At 46.8% G+C, this 19,083-nt stretch overlaps 1 protein-coding gene across 1 annotated transcript in view; it reads left to right on the top strand.

Annotated features, from left to right (window-relative positions):
* MYO5B (myosin VB) overlaps positions 1–19,083 on the top strand; it is a 161,092-nt gene that overhangs the window by 25,147 nt on the left and 116,862 nt on the right. The window contains exons 2-4 of the mRNA XM_069880976.1: positions 9,650–9,760; positions 13,774–13,945; positions 17,777–17,921. Coding sequence (XP_069737077.1) covers positions 9,650–9,760; positions 13,774–13,945; positions 17,777–17,921 — 428 coding nt within the window. The remainder of the gene's footprint in view (positions 1–9,649; positions 9,761–13,773; positions 13,946–17,776; positions 17,922–19,083) is intronic.

Below are 19,083 nucleotides of genomic sequence, written 5' to 3'. Positions count from 1 at the left end.
CTGAATTTACAAGGAAATTGTAGTGATTAAGACACGGACCCCATCGATGAGGCAACAAGCGAGGTCACCTCCATTGAGAGGATGCAAACCTTATAGAGTGTTTCTGTATCCAGTCAGCAGCTACCCCAGTGAATTCCCACCTGTGAGAATCCCACAGTTACAGCGATAGAGTGCAACCCACTATTTACCACAGATGTGCCCCTTATCTTCGCGTTTTCTGTCTAATTCATTCTTTCCTTATTAACTCTTGGGTGTTAGTAAAGATTCCAAGGTGTCACCAAGCCAGCAGGCGTGAGAACCCCGGCCGTTTGCTCCCTGCTTGCTGCTAATATCACGGGTTTGCTAAGGCATCGGCCGCTTGTCCCAGCACACACGCCACAGTGAAATCTTTCATGCCTACACGAGGAGATACATCCACAGCCTTTCCCTCGTCCAGTAGGCGGGTAACCTTGTCATAGAAGGTGATCTGGTTAGTTTGGCAAGACCTGCCTTTCATGAACCCGTGTTGACTGGGTCTGATCACCTGGTTGTGATGTGAGGCTGCAAAGGTGATGCAGCAGGAGGAGACGGGCAGGGAGACTCCAAGCCCTGCCAACTCCAATTAAAGAGGCACTGCTCTTCTCCTCTGGTATCTTGGGCCGTGTGAGATGCTTTGTTATCAGCAATGCAGATGGTAGTGTACAGCCGCTGCAGGTAAAGTCTTATCAACCCTGGTAGAGAGGTTTGTTTTTGATGTTTCTTAAAGAGCAAAGAGGAGCAAAGTAAAAATACAAGAGTTGTTGCACAGCGCAGAGCAAATCCTGGTGTTTCAGCCTGTGAGGGGATCATTCTCCAGTGCAGCAAGATCTGCTTTTCCCCCAAAATGAAGACCGAATGGTTTGTGAGTCCAAAGAAGAGCAGCAAAGCTGGTGAGGGGGCTGGAGAACAGGCCTTGTGAGGAACGGCTGAGAGAGCTGGGGGTGTTTAGCCTGGAGAAGAGGAGGCTGAGGGGAGACCTCATTGCTCTCTACAACTACCTGAAAGGAGGTTGTGGAGAGGAGGGAGCTGGGCTCTTCTCCCAAGTGACAGGGGACAGGATGAGAGGGAATGGCCTCAAGCTCCACCAGGGGAGATTTAGGCTGGACATTAGGAAAAAAATTTTCACAGAAAGGGTCGTTGGTCACTGGAACAGGCTGCCCAGGGAGGGGGTTGATTCACCTTCCCTGGAGGGGTTTAAGGCACGGGTGGATGAAGTGCTGAGGGACATGGTTTAGAGTTTGATGGGAATGGTTGGACTAACCTGGTTATTCTATGATTCTATGATCCCATAGCAGCTGGATCTCTACCCTGTTTAGCAGCATCTAAAGACTTATTGCAGGAGGGATTTTGCATTTCAGCCCATTGCTGTGGTGAGGGCAGGGCTGTGTGTGCTCCTGAGACTTTGGTGCTCAACCTGTCAATCTGAATTAAGCCTGCAGTAACGAGCGCCACTGAGATGCCAGTGAAGAATTGGTAGGGGAAAGGACAGGAAGACCTAAGTTGGCTGTTAGTTACATGTGAGACTATTGATTAGTCCTGGAAATCATATTTAATTAAAGTAAAGCCTTCAGGATTGAAGAACTGCAGGTGTGCTTGGTGTTGGGGCTTGCCATCAGCCCTCCTCTGCTTGGTGCCAGTTCTACCTCTGCTGTCAGTGAGATGAGGCTGAAACAACGATGAACTGAAGCCTTTTAAACCCCTCTTCATTAAAGATGCTGCTAACAAGCCAGCAATGCTGGAGACGCTGTTTGTCCGAGTTCTCAGCTGCTGTGACACTTTATGCAAATCCTCATCTGAATTAATTTGGGCAAGGGAATACAATTTAGCAAAGAGAAATAGAGCAGATTTAGTGCTGGTGGGAGACGTGAAGCCATCCATCAGCATGACAGCTCTTCGTGGGGAGGAAAATATCCCCTTACCTAGGAGGCAAGAGCAAAGCATGTGCTTTACTAGCTCAAATCCAGTGACTCCTGCAGAACTCTGGGATGAACAGAGATGCTCCCCAGAATTTAGGAGACCTGCCTTGGCCAGGGCATGGTCTGGGTGTGCATATGGGTGCTGATAGCATGAGGGAGATGGGGAGTATGAGGCACAGTGTAGTTTATGCTCGTGTGCTTTGGCCTTGGCTGTTCAGGTTTGTGTGTTTTTATCAGATCTGAGAAACTTGTAAATTGCTCCTTCTCTGGTTGTGTAATTAGAGGTGCTTCTACAGTGCGCCACTGTCTTTCCTTTTGCATTTAACACTCTTAGCAGTTTAACATTTTCATTCCGTAGCTCAAAATGATGGGGTTTTTTGTGGTTTTTTTTTTTGACACGTAAACCAATATTATCTTTTTTTGCCCTAACCCTTGATTTATGGTGTTGGAGTGGTGCGTGTCTCTTGCTGTGTGTTGAAATGTTGATTTGCCAATCATGACTCCTCCTTTCTGGCTTTTTGGTGTTTTACAGTGAGGAAGAAGTGTGTCTTTTCCTATCAGAGGTCCATGTTATGAGGGGATGCCCTCTGGCTAGGCAGGTATTGCTGGGCTTGTGAATGTTGTCCCAGTATCGGGTACTGGCACTGCAGAAACTGAGCAGTGGAGAGATGTGCAAGACTGCAGCATCCTTGCCTGCTTGCTACCAAGCAGTGAAACCCTCTGCCATCCCCTCTTGACCCTTGCAAGGGTTTGCCAGCCAGTGGTACCCAGCAGCAAATGGATAAGCCAGCCTAGGGTGAGATGCAGGGGTCAGCAGGTCCCAAAGTCCTGGCACAGCTTGAGGAGCTCTGACCTAAATCTGGGCTTTGCTTGTCTGTCAGGCAGGGGAGAAATCACCCCTGGGATGAAAATCTCGTTAGGAGGATGGGAAAGGGAGGATTATGGTTTACCATCTGCCCTGATGATCAATATTGTAAGTAATAATAAAAAGGTTAATGATCCACAAGTCTGTTAGTAGAGGGTTTTTTGTCCTGCTGCTGAAGCACCTCACTTGTGCCTTGCTGTGCCACAGGCAAAGCAGATCTTTCTCCTGAGTCACTGCCAAGTGGGGCAGAAGGGATTTTTAAGGCTCCAGGTGCTCAGGGCAGCCCTGGAGCTGGTGCCTTTTCATGCCCTTGTACTGATAGTGCCCATCTGGGCACCTCTTCCTAGCGAGGACAAGCAAAGTGGTTTGCACCAGCACATTTAGCAGATCTAAATATCTCCATAAACAACCACCTGTTAATCATGGGGATGTGGGATTCTGCTGTGGTAGGCAGAGTGCCAGTGGATGTGCAAAAATATGCTGGTGACCCCAGTTCAGCCCAGATCTCCACACCCAGTGGAAATTGATGAAGACAAGTTCGTTTGTTCTAGTGCAGAGCTGAGAGGTGATGCTGTTAGTAGATGTGCACACTGGCTGCAAGGAGACTCTTCTTATTTTGCTGCAAGAGCCCCTTTAAATTATCCCTGTGGTGTTTCCTTTAATAGAGGTATAAAAACAAGTAGGGAAAAGAAAAACGACAGCCAAACCCTGAGTTAGACTGTCTGGTACTTGTAATTTGTAGAGTTTGTATTTTGCCCTTTTTAGCTGGGAAAAGAAAACACTTTAGGAACACTTCCATTGTAATAATAGATGGTTTGTGAGAGCTGAAGGGCAGTTATTGGGCTGCTTCAGAGTAAGCTGCTTAACCTTTCACATGCTATATATGTATATAAATGAAAATATTCTTGGGGAGGCCAGAACTGAAGCTCCTGCTCTTTTCTCTTTCATACATGGTTTTGTAGTCTTCAAGAGCATCCAGCTATACTGGATCACATTATTTTTTTGGGGAATATAGAATGAGGTTTGCAATAAGCCCACTGCAAAGAGGGGAAAGGAGAAGTCTTCTTGCTGTATGAAGGCAAATATACAAATATTCGTCCCAATCTCCGCCTCGTTCTTAGTTGATGTGTGTTCACTGATGAGCTTTGTAAGGTGCACATCTCTGTGTCTGGTTTCTACTGAAGTCATTTCGTAAGGTTTAATTAACCTGTATGGAAGAACCTTGGTCACGAGATACTGTATCTTACTCTTTGTTGCTGAAGTCCTGATTGCTTGGCAATTGGTACTATTGTATTGCCACTATTGTGGGTTTTCTGCCATGCCTTCCCTCTGGCTGCAGTCCCATTGGAAGGATGCCCCTGGAAAAGTGAGCAATGAAAACTTCCTGGGGTCAGCTGTGAGGATTACCATTCCTGAAATAACTCAGGGGGTTGAAAAAACAATAACCATAAAGAATTGCTGACATCTAGCTCGCCTCAAAGGCTGTTGGAACAACCAAACAGCCCAGACAAAACGGATAGCTAAATTTTAAGCATTTTTTCATAATTTAATGGAAAATGACAATGTTTTCTTAATTGAATGGAAGATGGTACTCTGTTCACACTATCAGTATAACTCCTTCTCTTCCAACTGTGCCGGAGCATCCACTGAGAACATCTCCCAGAGCTTTCTAGGGGTGCCTTTGTCCAGCACCAAAGGCTTTCAAGCAGGAAAACAAAATCTGCTTCTTCTAATTTGATGTTGATTTTAATCTATGTCTGCAGCAGCAGCCTGCTAAATTCTAAATCAAATCAGAAGGTGGGGATTGAATTTATTAAGCTTCTGCTTAATCCGGGTGCAATAATGCAAGAGCCTTCAAGAGCACTGAATTGATTTGGTTTTACTGGGAATCTGGTTTAAAAAACACAAAACAGATTGATGTATTTTTATTGAGAGGCTGAGGGAGCTATTTCTAATTAATGCTCATGCCTCATTCAAAGGTGTCCTGAAAAAGTAAAGAAACAATTCTTTCTGCCCTCATGGGTAGTGACATTGGAGTGTCAGGAGGTTAAGTGACTTGCCCAGGGTTGTGTCTCCTGAGCCTAAAGTCAGGCTAATCCTCTGGTCATGGTGCTTTGAGGCACGCTCACCTACCCTTTCCCTTCATAGCAAGCTCCTCTGAAAGATCAGTGGAATGGCTCAGTGTTAGGGTCAGCCTGTTCAATATCTTTATCCATGAACTTGACAAGGGGATCAAGCGCTCCCTCAGTCCCTTGGTGTCAGATGACACCAAGTTGTCCAGGAGTGTTGATCAGTTTGAAGATGGGGAGGTTCTGCAGAGGGAACTGGACAGACTGGATCCATGGGCCAAGGCCAACAGGATGACATTCAACACGGCCAAGTGCCAGGTCCTGCACTTGAGAAACGACAACCCCGTGCAGCTCCAGACTTGGGGAAGAGGCTGGAAAGCTGCCTGTAGGAGAAGGACCAGGGGGTGTTGGTTTACAGTGGCTGAAGATGAGCAAGCAGTGGCCAAGAAGGCTTGTGGCATCCTGGCTTGAATCAGCCATGGGGTGTCCAGCAGGAGCAGGGCAGGGATCATCCCCCCTGTGCTTGAGACTGATGAGGCTGCACCTCAAATCCTGGGTTCAGTTTTGGGCTCCCACTCCAAGAAAGACTTTGAGGGGCTGGAGCATGTCTAGAAGAGGGGAACAGAGCTGGGGAGTGGATCTGGAGCCCAGGGGTTCTGTGAATGGCTGAGGGACCTGGGGCTGTTTAGGCTGGAGGGGGGCAGCTGGGGTGAGACCTTATAACTCTCTAGAGCTCCCTGAAAGGAGATTTTGGTGAGGTGGGTGTTGGTCTCTTCTCCCAAGTAATAAGTGATAGGACGAGAAGAACTGGCCTCAAGTTGCATCAGGGAAGGTTTTTATTGGATATAAGGAGAAATATCTTTGCTGAAAACGTGGTGAAGCCCTGGCAGAGGCTGCCCAGGGAAGTGGTGGAGTCTCCATCCCTGGAGGGGTTCAAAAACTGTAGATATGGTGCTTCAGGTTGTGGTTCAGTAGGCATGTTGGTATTGTGTTTGTGGTTAAACCTGATGATCTAAGTGGCCTTCTTCAACCTTAACAATTCTATGATCAGTAAGTTGTTTAAACTAACAAAGCCAGGACATGGCATATACGGTGCAATAATTACGCTAGAAGTAAGACTGATGCTCACAGAGATGCTCTACTCCTGCGCAGGTGGGTACCTGCCTGGAAGCACGGTTTTGGTGACCTGGTGGCTCTCATCTGTAGGAATTTAATTGGCAAACATACAGCATATGAAGCTTCTTTGGAGGGAGCAGGTTGTGGACGCTGGAGGCAGGGAAGGCAGGCGACGTGAGCATGGTGCTCCAGTGTGCCCCCACCGTGGGCTGCCTCCAAGCCTTGGCAGGTTTTAATTAAAGGTCGCATTGTAAAGATCTTAGAATGACAAAGTGCTTTTATTTCTGCTTTGTACAGTTTGACATACTTGGGATTTATGGGTGAAAGGGAAGGGTTGGATGCGGGTTTGTGTAGCAGCCTGCCCTGCCTGGAGGGCTTGCAAGGGGAAGGCAGTGAAAATGCTCAACGAAACAATTGCAGTCCCCTTTTTGGGTGTGCGCTTGCACGCACGAAAGGACAGCATTATAGATGCTTGGGGAAATGCATTCATAACAGCCTATTCTCCCTAGCAGCCTGCAGCTATTTTAGGAAGTGCTTGGTGCAGGGAGTGCTTGTGCTGGAGCAACGATCACTTTTGGGGTCTCCGAGCTGGGGCACGAGTTACTGCCAGGGATCCTGAGACCCTGCAGACACCTCTATCTTATTGCCCTCTGTCCTGTGCAATGCCTTGCATGTGTGTGTATACAAAGAGTCTTGGAGAATCTAATTAATATTATTAAAATACTACCTAATATTATAAACAATCTGTATTTTTATGGTTAGGGTGGCTGATGAAGTCTTTCAGCACCAGGTTCTAAGTCGGTTGCTGAATAGTGGATGCTGAGAACTGGTACTCTCCACCACTGGTTCCTACATCTCACCTGGGTGTTGGACGGCTCCTGGCCATGGTCAGTGATGGATTGCCAAGAGGTGCTGATGTAACCTCTTACAGCTGCTGGAATGGGACACAAATTCCATCCACAAGCACCACCCTGGTTTTGAGATTGCTTTGGGTTAAACGTGCCCCTCTCTGCATTTGTCTGCCCAGGCAGGTCTGTGGCTCAGCCCAGCCCCATGTGCAGGTAGAGAATTTGCAGGACTCCAGCCAAAACCAGCAGATTTTTGTTTCTGAGGCTGCTTTGAGCCGGGTACATCCTGATCCCCAGCTATTTCTGGCATTTCTAGAGTGTGTTTGATCTCTCTTCTGCTAGGATAGAGCTGGCACTGGATGAGACCACGGTTGTGGGGATGAAAAGGCAGGCAAAGCATTCTGCAGGAGGATTGAAAGCTGCAGCAAAAGTCCATAAAGCCCTTTCCGTAGTGTTGGAGCCTGGAGAAACTGGGGCAAGGTGCAGGGGGTGAAGAAAGCCAAGTGATGCATTGCCAGCTGCACCTACTCTTTGTTTCATGTTCCAACAAAAAATGGAGTTCCAGGAGCTCCAGGGGTATTGCACATCTTGGAATGCTGCTTGCTCGAGCGGACAGGAGAGGTTGGGCAGGGGGTCCCAAAGCGACCCCTTCCCCATGCCAGCTTCCCTTCCTCATAGCAGGGAAAGAACTGAAGTTTTGTGGGATGCTAGAGGTGATGTGCTGAGGAAAGTCTATTTATTTATTTTATTTTCTCCCCCTCCTTGATAAAACTGCTGTTCTGGCAATAAATTTGTGTAGCTCCATTAAGATCTAAAGGTTCCTGCTGCTGTAGCTATCGAGCTGCTCTAAAAATAATTACAGGCGATACATATAAAAATCTATTGCTCTTCAGCTGCAGGCCAGGCTGTTAGACAGCTGCTGCTGCTCCTTTAACTCTTGTGTCGCTACCAGTGTTATTTGTCCGTAGTGTGCTGGGGGTTTGGTTTTAAGATGAGTGCCAAAACTGTCTTTTGTGCTACCGTGCTTGTGTTGCCTGGATAGAATCACAGCCTGTCCTCATTTGGAAGGGAGGCACAAGGATTATCGAGTCCAGCCCCTGTCTCCGCACAGGACACCCCCAGCATTCACACCATGAGGCTGAGGGCTTTGGCCAAATGCTTCTGGGATATTGTCAAGCTTGGTGCCATGCCAGCTTCCCTGGGAGTTGTTCAGTGCTCCATCACTGGGGGAAGAACCTTTCCTAACGTCCAACCTACCAACCCCGTCTGTTCTGTGTAAGAATAAGTTTATACAGCTCTTACTTTAACCAACAGTGAAAGTTTGGAGCCCCTTGGAGCTTATGGGTCCATGCATAGAAACAAAAGCCGGACTCAAGGTGACTCCCTGCAGGGATGGAGCAACTTTGGGTTCCTTGTTCAGAGGACCTTACCCTGGCAGCTCCATAAGCAGGGAAACCGGTGCCTGCTCTGGCAAAAAGAAAGGTGAGTGTAGAGGGTGAAGGAAACCCATCCATGGAGGTTGTAGCATTGCTACTGGGTCTACGATGAATTTGTCTCCTGGGAGCAAGTACTGGAGGTCTCAGCACACTAACAGTTACTGACTCTGCACAAGGGGGTGCTTCTACACAGCCTGGACAGAGTATTTATCTCTGTGTCATAAAAGCAAATTAAATCTCATTAGCAGAAGGTGTTGTGGCTCTGAATACTGCCATAATCTCATTATGTGTGAGCAGTGCTGCTCGCTTTTGGATTTTGTCCCTTTGTGGACGCTTTGGGTGGGTTGTATGGGTCCACCTTTGGGATTTCTCATCAGAAGTGTAAAGATGACCTGAACTTTGGAGATGCTAAAAAGGTTAAATGCTGCATCTAAGCATTTTTCTGGAGCCTTGCAGCCTGGTTTGCCTCCAGCTGAAGAAGTTGGCTTTGGCATCTTCTATGGTCTGTTTAGCTCCATGGTGGTGGGTTTGTGCAGGCATAAAAGATTCCAGTGTTGCGTGTGTGCTGGGACAAGCGGCCGATGCCTTGGCAAACCTGTGGTATTAGCAGCAAGCAGGGAGCAAACAGCCAATGTTCTCATTCTTGCTGGCTTGGTGACACCTTGGAATCTTTACTAACACCCAAGAGTTAATAAGAAAAGAAGGCATTAGACAGAAAACATGAAGGTAAAGGCACATCTGTGGTAAATAGTGGGTTGCACTCTATCGCTGTAACTGTGGGATTCTCACAGGTGGGAATTCACTGGGGTAGCTGCTGACTGGACACAGAAACACTCTATAAGGTTTGCATCCTCTCGATGGAGGTGATCTCGCTTGTTGCCTCATCAATGGGGTCCGTGCCTTAATCGCTGCGGGTTTGAGTTAGAGCTTGCTCTGTAGGGAGCAACCCGTCACAGTTTTGTGCAAAAGAAATATGTTCTGGTATCCAGTCTGCTTGGGTTAAATCACATTATTTCATAAAAGCTTCTAGAAGGCTGTTCTGCTTTCGTTCCTGCCCTCGCCCCTCATTGAAATTAAATTTCACATTTACCTTGAGTCTGTGCTCTGCTTTGTTAGATTGGTTACAAGCTAGTGTACACCGTGTCCACGAGAAGCCTGATTGAAAGTCTGATTGAAAGTCAGACTCACGGTCTATAATTTACCCCCAAGACCTAAAATTAGAATATTTTTTTCTGAACTGAAATATATGGTATAGCTGCACTGGCTTTATAATTAGTGTGGAATTGTATCCATGGAGAATTAATGTATTTATGATTTAATTTCCTGAGGTTTTCTTCTGTTTAAGTTTTTTCTTTCTTTTTTTCCCCTCCTCTCTTTCCAGTACACTAGGGTCTGGATTCCTGACCCTGAAGAAGTTTGGAGATCAGCAGAAATTATCAAGGATTACAAAGAGGGAGATAAAAGCCTCCTTCTGAAACTTGAAGATGAAACTGTAAGCTTTTGAATGCCATTATTCTTTTCAGTAATTTAAAGCCTCGTAATAATGTGTAAAGGAGCTGGAGCTATCATTTATTTCTTTAGGAAGTGTTTTGAAATGTGTTTTATTGCCTTAGCATTTCCAGCTTGTCCCTGCTCGCTCCATCCCCAGATACTTCTGTTAAAGCAGGTTGCAAGAAAAGCCCTTGACCTCTCTCATCTCTTTTCATCCCCTGGCAAAGTTGTAATAGTCTGTGATATGAGAATGAGTTTTTTTTCATAGGAGCTTGGTTAGAAATACTAGTTTATGTTTTCTGCTGCTGAACAAATTGGGAAGAGCGCAGCCGGTGGCATCTACTCAAACTTGTGTACGGATGGAAAAATCACATAGAGAACAGAAGTGACTCTATGCAACAGCTTCCTCATGCCTCATTTTTTCTCTTTAATCTTATGTAAACCTCCTTTTTCTCATTTCTTTTTTAATAAAAAGAGCTCTGAAATGCAGAAATAAGAAGCTCATTTAAATGTAGATGTCTTTTAGCAAGTGCTGCTTTCAAATGCACGAACCAGTGCAGGCTCACAGCATGTGTGCAGCCAGTGATAAATCTTTCCCAAAGCAGGATGGAGGTTCAGGAAGAGCAGCTGCTTTCTCTCCTGCACAAAAAGCTCATAGGATGGGGTGTTGGTTAACAGCGGGGCATTACAGATGAAGTTAACTCTGGCCAAGAAGGCCAGCAGCATTCTGGCTTGGATCAGCCATGGTGTGGCCAGCAAGAGCAGGAAAGGGATCATCCCCCTGGACTCGGCATTGGTGAGGCCACACCTTGAATCTTGGGTTCTTTTTGGGGCCCCTCATTCCCAAAAGGACATTGAGGGACTGGAGCACATCTAGAGAAGTGGAACAGAGCTGGGGAAGAGGCTGGAGCCCAGGGGTCCTGAGGAGCAGCTGAGGGCCCTGGGGCTGTTTAGCCTGGAGGAGAGGATGCTGAAGGGAGACCTCATCGCTCTCTGGAGCTCCTGGAAAGGAGGTTGTGGTGAGGTGGGTGCTGGTCTCTTCTCCCAAGAAACAAGGGATAAGATGAGAGAAATTGGCCTTAAGTGGTGCCAGGAGAGGTTTAGATTGGATATTAGGAAAAGTTTCTTCATTTCACCACCAGGGTGGAGGTGGAGTCACCATCCCTGGAGGTGTTTAAAAGATGTGTGGATGTTGTGCTTACAGACATGGTTTGGTGGTGGAGTTGGCGCTGTTAGATTTAAGGTTGGACTTGATAATCTTAAAGGTCTTTTCCAACCTAAATGATTTTGTGATTCTGTGATATGCATCAGCTGCAAAATTTGGGTGGTTAATGGGGAGGAGAGCGGCCATGCTACATACCCACCATGAGGTACATTTCCCATGTGTGATGCCTGAAGTTGAAGGAAGAATAAATACATTTTTCATTAAGAATTCCACCTAAACAAGCTGGTTTTTCACTGAGCAGACGAGGTTTCCTTAATTGTGTAAAGGGTGATCTGCTCTGTTGCTAAGAGTTAATAGAGGCCACTTTCTCCTAATTGAAAATGTTCTGAGGAGGGTAAGTAATTCATATCTCCTGCCAGCCACCCATTTCCCTACTGCGGGGAATATTTTCACCAAGTTACTTAATGGCAAGATGGAGAACAGGAATGAGATACGCTTGATTAGGCTGTTCATCAAAACAATTCTTGCAGAGCAGCACAAGCGTGGGGCATTTGCAGTGCATGAATGTGACAGGTTTGCAAAGAAGGTCACTCATATTGAAATCTGCCTCCAGTGCATGGTGCTGTTGGCTCTTCCTAGATCAGCGGCCTCAAGTTGCACCAGAGAAAGTGCTAAGTTGGATATGAGGAAAAATTTATTTCCTGAAAGAGTGGTGAAGCACTAGCAGTGGCTGCCCAGGGCAGTGGTGGAGTCCCCATCCCTAGAGGGATTCAGAAAATGTTCGGCTTACAGTTGGACTGGATTATCTTAATGGTCTTTTCCAACTGCAATGGTTCTATGATTCTATCAGCCCCGGCTGCGCTTCTTGTCCTCCCCAGGTTGCTCAGCCAGCATGGGGCTGCTTTATGAGAAGGTAAAGAATAGATGGTGCACCTCTGGGTGATGCTTATTCCTCTCCATGGTGGTAAATCTGGATGAAGAGATGCACAGATGTCACCTCACTGTGCCTTGCAAGCACCAGACTTGTTCTTGTAGGACTATGAGGCACTGCCCCTTGCTTATTGATGGGCTCCCTGCCCAGTAGCCCTGTGACTGGACCTCCTGGATTCACTATCCCATGTCTATCAAGTCACGTCAATCATCATTTGAGCATATCTTTTTCTCTAATGACATGACACTTTGTGCTCATGATGCATGCATGATGCTCATGTTCGGTTTGCTTCTGCCATGCCGTGTTCCTGCCCCTGCCTCCTGGTGGCATCTGATGCCAATGCTGTCAGGAGGTATTGCTGAGTGCTGCAAACTTCATTCTTCTTTTCTAGTAGAAATCTTCAACTGCTTTAGTACTTGGTGTTAAAAAAAAGAAGATTTTTTTTTCTGTTTAGTCTAGGTATTTTCCTGGAAACTAAAGGTTGTGAGAAGTTCTGCAAAGTGTAGCCTTTATGTACAGCTGAGTTTAGACTCAGAATCAATAAAGCACAAGGTTATTAAGGGATTACTGGATGTTGTAGATGCTTAATAAGCATGTCACTGTCAAAGTGAAACACAAGAATGTCTCATTTTGGGGTTGTGCAAGAGACCACTAAATACTTACTCCCAGAGACCCCTGTTTGATGCTCTTCTGAATGAAACCCTGCCTGGACCCACGTCACGTCAGGCTCAAAAGCTTTAGAGAAGGGGAACAATGCACTTGTACATCAGATGGAGATACCGAGCATACATGTCTTTGGGGGTTTTGAAGCAGCTGAGAGCCCTTTGTTCCTGACCACCTGCATGCATTAGCTGACTGTTTAGTGATTCTCTTTTTGTGCTTGTGCTTTAAGTGAATTTTCGTGGATGTTGTGGTTTCTAGCTGTACTCTGCATGCAAGAGTACTCCCTTCTGAATGAAGAGCTCATTTTTAAGTATCACGAGGGATCCCGGGTGTGTTTGCCATTAATATGTGCGACTGAGTGCAAATTCTTGAAAATTGGCATTGGCAACCTGGAACTGGTGTATAAAACAAGCCTGAGGTTGTCAGATGTGCTGTGTGAGCCTGTCCTTGTGCAGCTGGGTCAACTTTTCTTGTGCTGTTTGCGCAGGCAGTGATCCAGTGCCAATGCAGCGGTAGCAGTGCTCTTGTAAACCAGGATTCCATCCTTCTGGATGCCAAGCATCAGGACCCCATCCTGAAACGCTCCACGAGAAGCAACATCACAAGCAATTCTTTTTTTTTCCTACTGCAACGGGGAAAAAATTACACTTTTGCTTTAGTTGATGGCCCTGCTGTTCATTTGAGATGAGCGTATTGGCAGCCGTATGCTTTGATGGCATAACCCGGCTCTTCAGATACATGAAGCAGCAGGGACCGTGTCCTTCTCTGCCTGAAGGAGTGTAAGGTTTTGAGTGTGAAAGTAACTTGAATTAGAATGTGTTGAGAAATAACTCTGATGGGAAGAATATGGTCTGTTTTGAAATGAGGCTGCCTTTCAAAGAGCGTGAAGATGCTTAGATCAAAGCTGTGGTTCTCTATATGGTACCTGTTACTGCTCAGAGCTGGCCACAGGCCTTTATCCCCAAGACTGGCCTGAAAACAACTCAAGTGTGCTGAGGTTGGTGCTTGTGGACCATAAGCATCCACCAGGACCATCTGTTGGCCATCTCCAAGCCATTTACAAAGGGGATGTCCTGATTCCTGGCAGTGTGGGACAAGCAGGATCATCCAGGTCCCTGTAGCATTTAGCCCAAAGGGGCTTTCATTCCAATTAGAGCAGGAGGTACAGGTATTGACCATATCAAGCTGGGGTTATAAGACAGTAAAGGAGCTGCTGGGTTTTGTGTTTTCACATTCCTCATGTGTGTCTTTTTAGCTCTGTGAGTATCCTATCGACCTCCAAAATAATGAGATGCCTTTCCTTCGCAACCCTGATATCCTGGTGGGAGAGAATGACCTGACTGCCCTGAGCTACCTGCATGAGGCTGCAGTACTCCACAACCTCAAAGTCAGGTTCCTCGAGTCCAACCACATCTACACGTACTGCGGTGAGTGTCGAGGCCACATGTCGAGCTCCTGGGAAGCAATGGGTTAGAGCATGTCCACGTAGAAACCCTTTGATAACACAAGCCAGAGGCTGTATTATGAGGAAAGTCCATGGGCTTTGAATTTGGGGTGGCTGGAAGACATGGGTGTGTGCCAACAAGCTTTACATCACAAAACTAGAGGTGATTTTTAAGGGCTGTTGCTCTGCGAATGTCATGAGCTCATGGTCTTCTTGGTGGAAACACCTTGTCAGGTAAGTTTGAGGCCAACTTTGATAGGTGCTTGGTGGTGTGAGGGGGAAGTGTAGGACTTAGCAAACCACTGGAGAATGTCAGCATGCCAGAAAGATGAGATCCAATGGAGAAATGCCCATAGTAGGTGTTCATCCTTAAAGAGTGGAAATCTGTGCTGTAATGGGCTTATAATGAGAACCAGCTCTGAGGTATTTGATGTCCCAGAAAACTGCACAATTTATCTAGCCATGAGAGGCAAAAACTGTAGTTACATTACAGAGAAGACAACCATAAAGATGTGCTGGTAGTGTTATTGCCAAGCATTTCTTCTCTTCTTTTTTCTGTGACAGAAACTCCTTTCTGGAGAAGTTTCCATCCAGTGTTTTAGTGATGCCCAGAGAAAATGGGTATCAGTGACAGAGGTCAGCTCTCTGTGTGGAAAAGAGTACCAAAAAAATCTTGCTACATGGTTGTTTCCTGCCTTTTTCTGATAACTTTTGGGTCATCTAACTCTTAAATTCAAACCAGAAAGAGAACAGGCATGATCTTGGGTTTGTCATTCCTGGGCAGGGTGACTTGCATTCAATTACCTGTGAATGGATGGTGATGATTTTCAACTTAATAAAGAGAGAAAGAAGGCAATTCAGCCATTTTTATTATGTTATGTTGGAGAACATTGAATGTTGAACCCTCTTGCTGGCACCTAAGATGACTCAGCTAGCAGTGGGGGTGAGTAGCTGTTCTTTAACCGATGAGTTGCAAGATTTCAGTGAATGCAGATGACTATTTCTGTGGCAGGGTTAAGGCTGTTACGGGCAACCGTGATTAAATCTTGCAGCTTTTGTTGAGGAAATGCTTGGCAGAAGAAAACTCTTCTTTAGAATAACACCTTTAACTCTTCTTTAGAATAACTCTTCTTCAGAATAACACCTACTCCCCAGGGCTTAGTGCTGGGTCCAGCCCTGTTCAATGTCTTTATCAATGACCTGGATGAAGGCATCGAGTGCACCCTTAGCAAGTTTGCGGACGACACTAAGCTGTGTGGAAGCTGGATCTGCTGGAGGGTCGGGAGGCTCCAAAGGGATCTGAACAGGCTGGATCCATGGGCTGAGACCAATGGCAGGAGGTTTAACAAGGCCAAATGCCGGGTCCTGCACTTGGGGCACAACAACCCTGAGCAGCTCCAGACTAGGAGAAGTCTGGCTGGAAACTGCCTGGAGGAGAGGGACCTGGGGGTGTTGGTTGACAGCGACTGACCATGAGCCAGCAGGGGCCCAGGTGGCCAAGAAGGCCAATGGCATCTTGGCTTGGATCAGACACGGCGTGGCCAGCAGGGCCAGGGAGGTTCTTCTCCCTCTGGACTCAGCACTGTTGAGACCGCTCCTCGAATCCTGGGGTCAGTTCTGGGCCCCTCACCACAAGAAGGATGTTGAGGCTCTGGAGCGAGTCCAGAGAAGAGCAACAAAGCTGGTGAAGGGGCTGGAGAACAGGCCTTATGAGGAGCGGCTGAGAGAGCTGGGGGTGTTTAGCCTGGAGAAGAGGAGGCTGAGGGGAGACCTCATTGCTCTCTCCAACTACCTGAAAGGAGGTTGTGGAGAGGAGGGTGCTGGCCTCTTCTCCCAAGTGACAGGGGACAGGACGAGAGGGAATGGCCTCAAGCTCCACCAGGGGAGGTTCAGGCTGGACATTAGGAAAAAATTTTTCACAGAAAGGGTGATTGGTCCCTGTCTGAGGCTGCCCAGGGAGGTGGTTGAGTCACCTTCCCTGGAGGGGTTTAAGGCACGGGTGGACAAGGTGCTAAGGGACATGGTTTAGTGTTTGATAGGAATGTTTGGACTCGATGATCTGGTGGGTCTCTTCCAACCTGGTTATTCTATGATTCTATGAAATGTGTGGCCTCAGTGTCTGGTAATAGTGGTGACTTTCCTTTAAATGTGTTATAGAATCATAGACCCACAGAATGGTTTGGGTCAGAAAGGACTTTAAAGCTCATCCAGTTCTAACTCCCTGCCATGGGCAGGGACACCTCCCACTGGATCAGGTTGCTCCAGGCCCCATCCAACCTGGCCTTGAACCCCTCCAGGGATGGGGCAGCCACCATTGCTCTGGGCAGCCTGGCCCAGGGCCTCCCCACCCTCAGGAAGGCATTTCTTCCCAAGATCTCACCTCCATCTCCTTCTCTTTCAGCTTAAAACCATTCCCCTTGTCCTGTCCCTGCACTCCCTGATCAGGAGCCCCTTCCCAGCTTTCCCGGAGCCCCTTTCAGTACTGGAAGCTGCTCTAAGGTCTCCCCGGAGCTTTCTGTTCTCCAGGCTGAACAATTTCTATGGCATGATCTGTAGTGTTAGAGTGTTGGCATGGCTTGCAGCCTTTCGCAGCTGCATGTGTGCTCCCAGGCATCTACAAGCTTGCTTTCAGCCAAAATCAGGGAGATTTCATTGGTGCAGCTTCTCATAAATGTTTATGATGATCTTGAGCACGTGTTAATGAAGATGCATAGCCATTCAGGCTTAGCAAGCGTGGGTCTAGCTACAAAGCCCCATGCAGGTGCAGTGTACTTTGAGCTCTGGTTATAAAGTAGTTGAGAAGGGAAGAAAAATGCTGAGCAGAGCAATGTCAAGGCAGCAGGCTTGTTTTCCACGACTAAAGGGAGAGAGGTGCATGACCCTAAAAGAACCAAGTTGCAGACAGATAGAAGCCGGGCTTGGTGAGGTGAAGCTGTTGGGTGGATGCCCCATGGAGATAAGTAACTTGACTTAACTGACCTTTGCCTTCTGTTGTGGGCTAAGCCATGTGTCCTGGTGTTTGCTGCACGCTGAAAGTTCCTGTATTTTGCTGTAATTTGAGTGTGCCCATGCCCTAAATCGACTGGACTGGGAGCAACTCCCATCCATCACGTGCTCTCTGGAGCACCTTGCAATAACAATCTAAACCTGCAAAACCTGAAAGTGGAACTCGTGAGTGCTGCAGTTTTGCAGGGTGCAGAGCAGCTCCCTCAAGCCCGGGTAACATCATGCATGACTTTGCCTCTCATTAATTCCTGGGCTCGCTCACTCCTCTGGGCAGGCATGGCATTCCTAGAGCGGGAGAGGAAAGAGACTTTGAAGCTTTCATGCAGGCTCTGGCATTCCTTCCTTGTGATTTATGCATTTCATTTTGATTTGAGTGCATTCTTTCTTATGAGCTTTTGTTTGGGATTTAAGCCAGGGGAAAATCTGGGATGTTTGTTTGGGTTGCATAGGAATAGCTTTTCCAAAGTGGTGGCTCAGGTGCTCAGGAAATTTTAGCCCTTCTTCTCACTACTCCTGCAAAGCCTGGCTTCAGACAATGATGGTTATTTTATATTTGCTCTTCTCTTCAGTTTTGTATGCCTCTTCTGTAGCTGTACTGGAGCTTATAGCCTTGTCATTAAAGCACAGCACTTCGAACGAGATGCTGAGATAAGAATTAGGAGTCCATCCCCATTACCTGCTCATCTTTTTTTTTTCTCCAAGCATTGTATTTAAAAAAAATTGATTGAAACATCTAACACAAGCCTGGAAAAGCCTGCAATATTAACTCGCTGCCTGCTTTGTAACGTATGTGTCTATCTCTTCTAAGGTATCGTTCTTGTTGCCATCAATCCATATGAGCAGCTGCCAATCTATGGACAAGATGTCATCTGGGCGTACAGTGGCCAAAACACAGGGGATATGGACCCTCACATCTTTGCAGTGGCAGAGGAAGCCTATAAGCAGATGGCCAGGTGAGTGGGTGCATAGACAACGAGGTTGGATTGAAGTGTCTGGCCCAAAGCAGGCAAATACCCAATTAGATATTGCAAATATGGCATTAAAGTGAAGTTGCAGAAAATATTTTCCAGATTTTCATGTCTATTGAGATTATGAGGCCTTCTATCGTATGTTATCTACCCAGTGTGATCTTCACCCATGGGTGCTGTAGCTCTGTCTCTCTTCTGCAAGGTCCAAAACTCAGTTCCTGTGTCAGCTTTCCTTGTCTGATGCAGAACTGCTTCATGCTGAAATCTCTTTGAGGTCAGGTATTTCTAATTAATTCTACTTGCTGACTTGACCCCATTATTGGCTGGCAAGATAGCTGGGCAGGCTGGGCTGATGGGGATCTCTGTGGTCCTCAGCATCTCATGGGATCAGTGCAACTGTGATTCAGATAGGGAACCTTCTCCTGTTGCTGCTTGGATGAGTTTCCTGGAAGAAATTCAAACCCTTCTGCAAATGTCATGCTCAATAGCTTGGAGGAAACCACATTTTGGATAATTTGCTGGGATAATCAGGCTAAACCCAGAAGCTAAAGTTAGTTGTCTTTATGGAGACACTATGATTGTAAGTTAGGCGGTGACTGGTAGATATTTGGAGGTATTCATGGGTCCTTCAGATCAGTGTCAATACCAGATGAATGTAGTGGGGGCTTGTATTTTATTTACTTCTGTGTTTCTTGTGTTGCTGAGGACAGATGCAGAATAGATTTAAATTAGATCTTAGGAAGAAATGTTTTGCTGTGAGGGTGGGGAGGCCCTGGTCCAGGTTGCCCAGAGCAGGGGTGGCTGCCCCATCCCTGGAGATGTTCAAGGCCAGGTTGGATGGGGCTTGGAGCCCCTGATCCAGTGGGAGGTGTCCCTGCCCGTGGCTGGGGGTTGGAACTGGATGGGCTTTAAGGTCCGTTCCAACCCAAACCATTCTATGATTCTAAGATCTTGTTCTCAGCAGATAAGCCATGGTCTAAATAAGAATTTGAGAAAGCTGAAAATTGTTGCACTGGGGATGATTTTATTAGTTATCTTGACTCTCAGTGCGTTTAAATTTTCTTGTGGATTAGCTAAAATTTTTATATAGTCCTGGCTTTTAATAGCAGGCGTAAGCACTGAACTTTTTACCATGGGTTTCAACCGG

This window comes from Phaenicophaeus curvirostris, chromosome Z (assembly GCF_032191515.1).
Source record: "Phaenicophaeus curvirostris isolate KB17595 chromosome Z, BPBGC_Pcur_1.0, whole genome shotgun sequence".
Lineage (NCBI taxonomy): Eukaryota > Metazoa > Chordata > Aves > Cuculiformes > Cuculidae > Phaenicophaeus > Phaenicophaeus curvirostris.
Note: the sequence above shows the minus strand (reverse complement) of the source record. Positions and strands in the feature narration are given on the sequence as shown.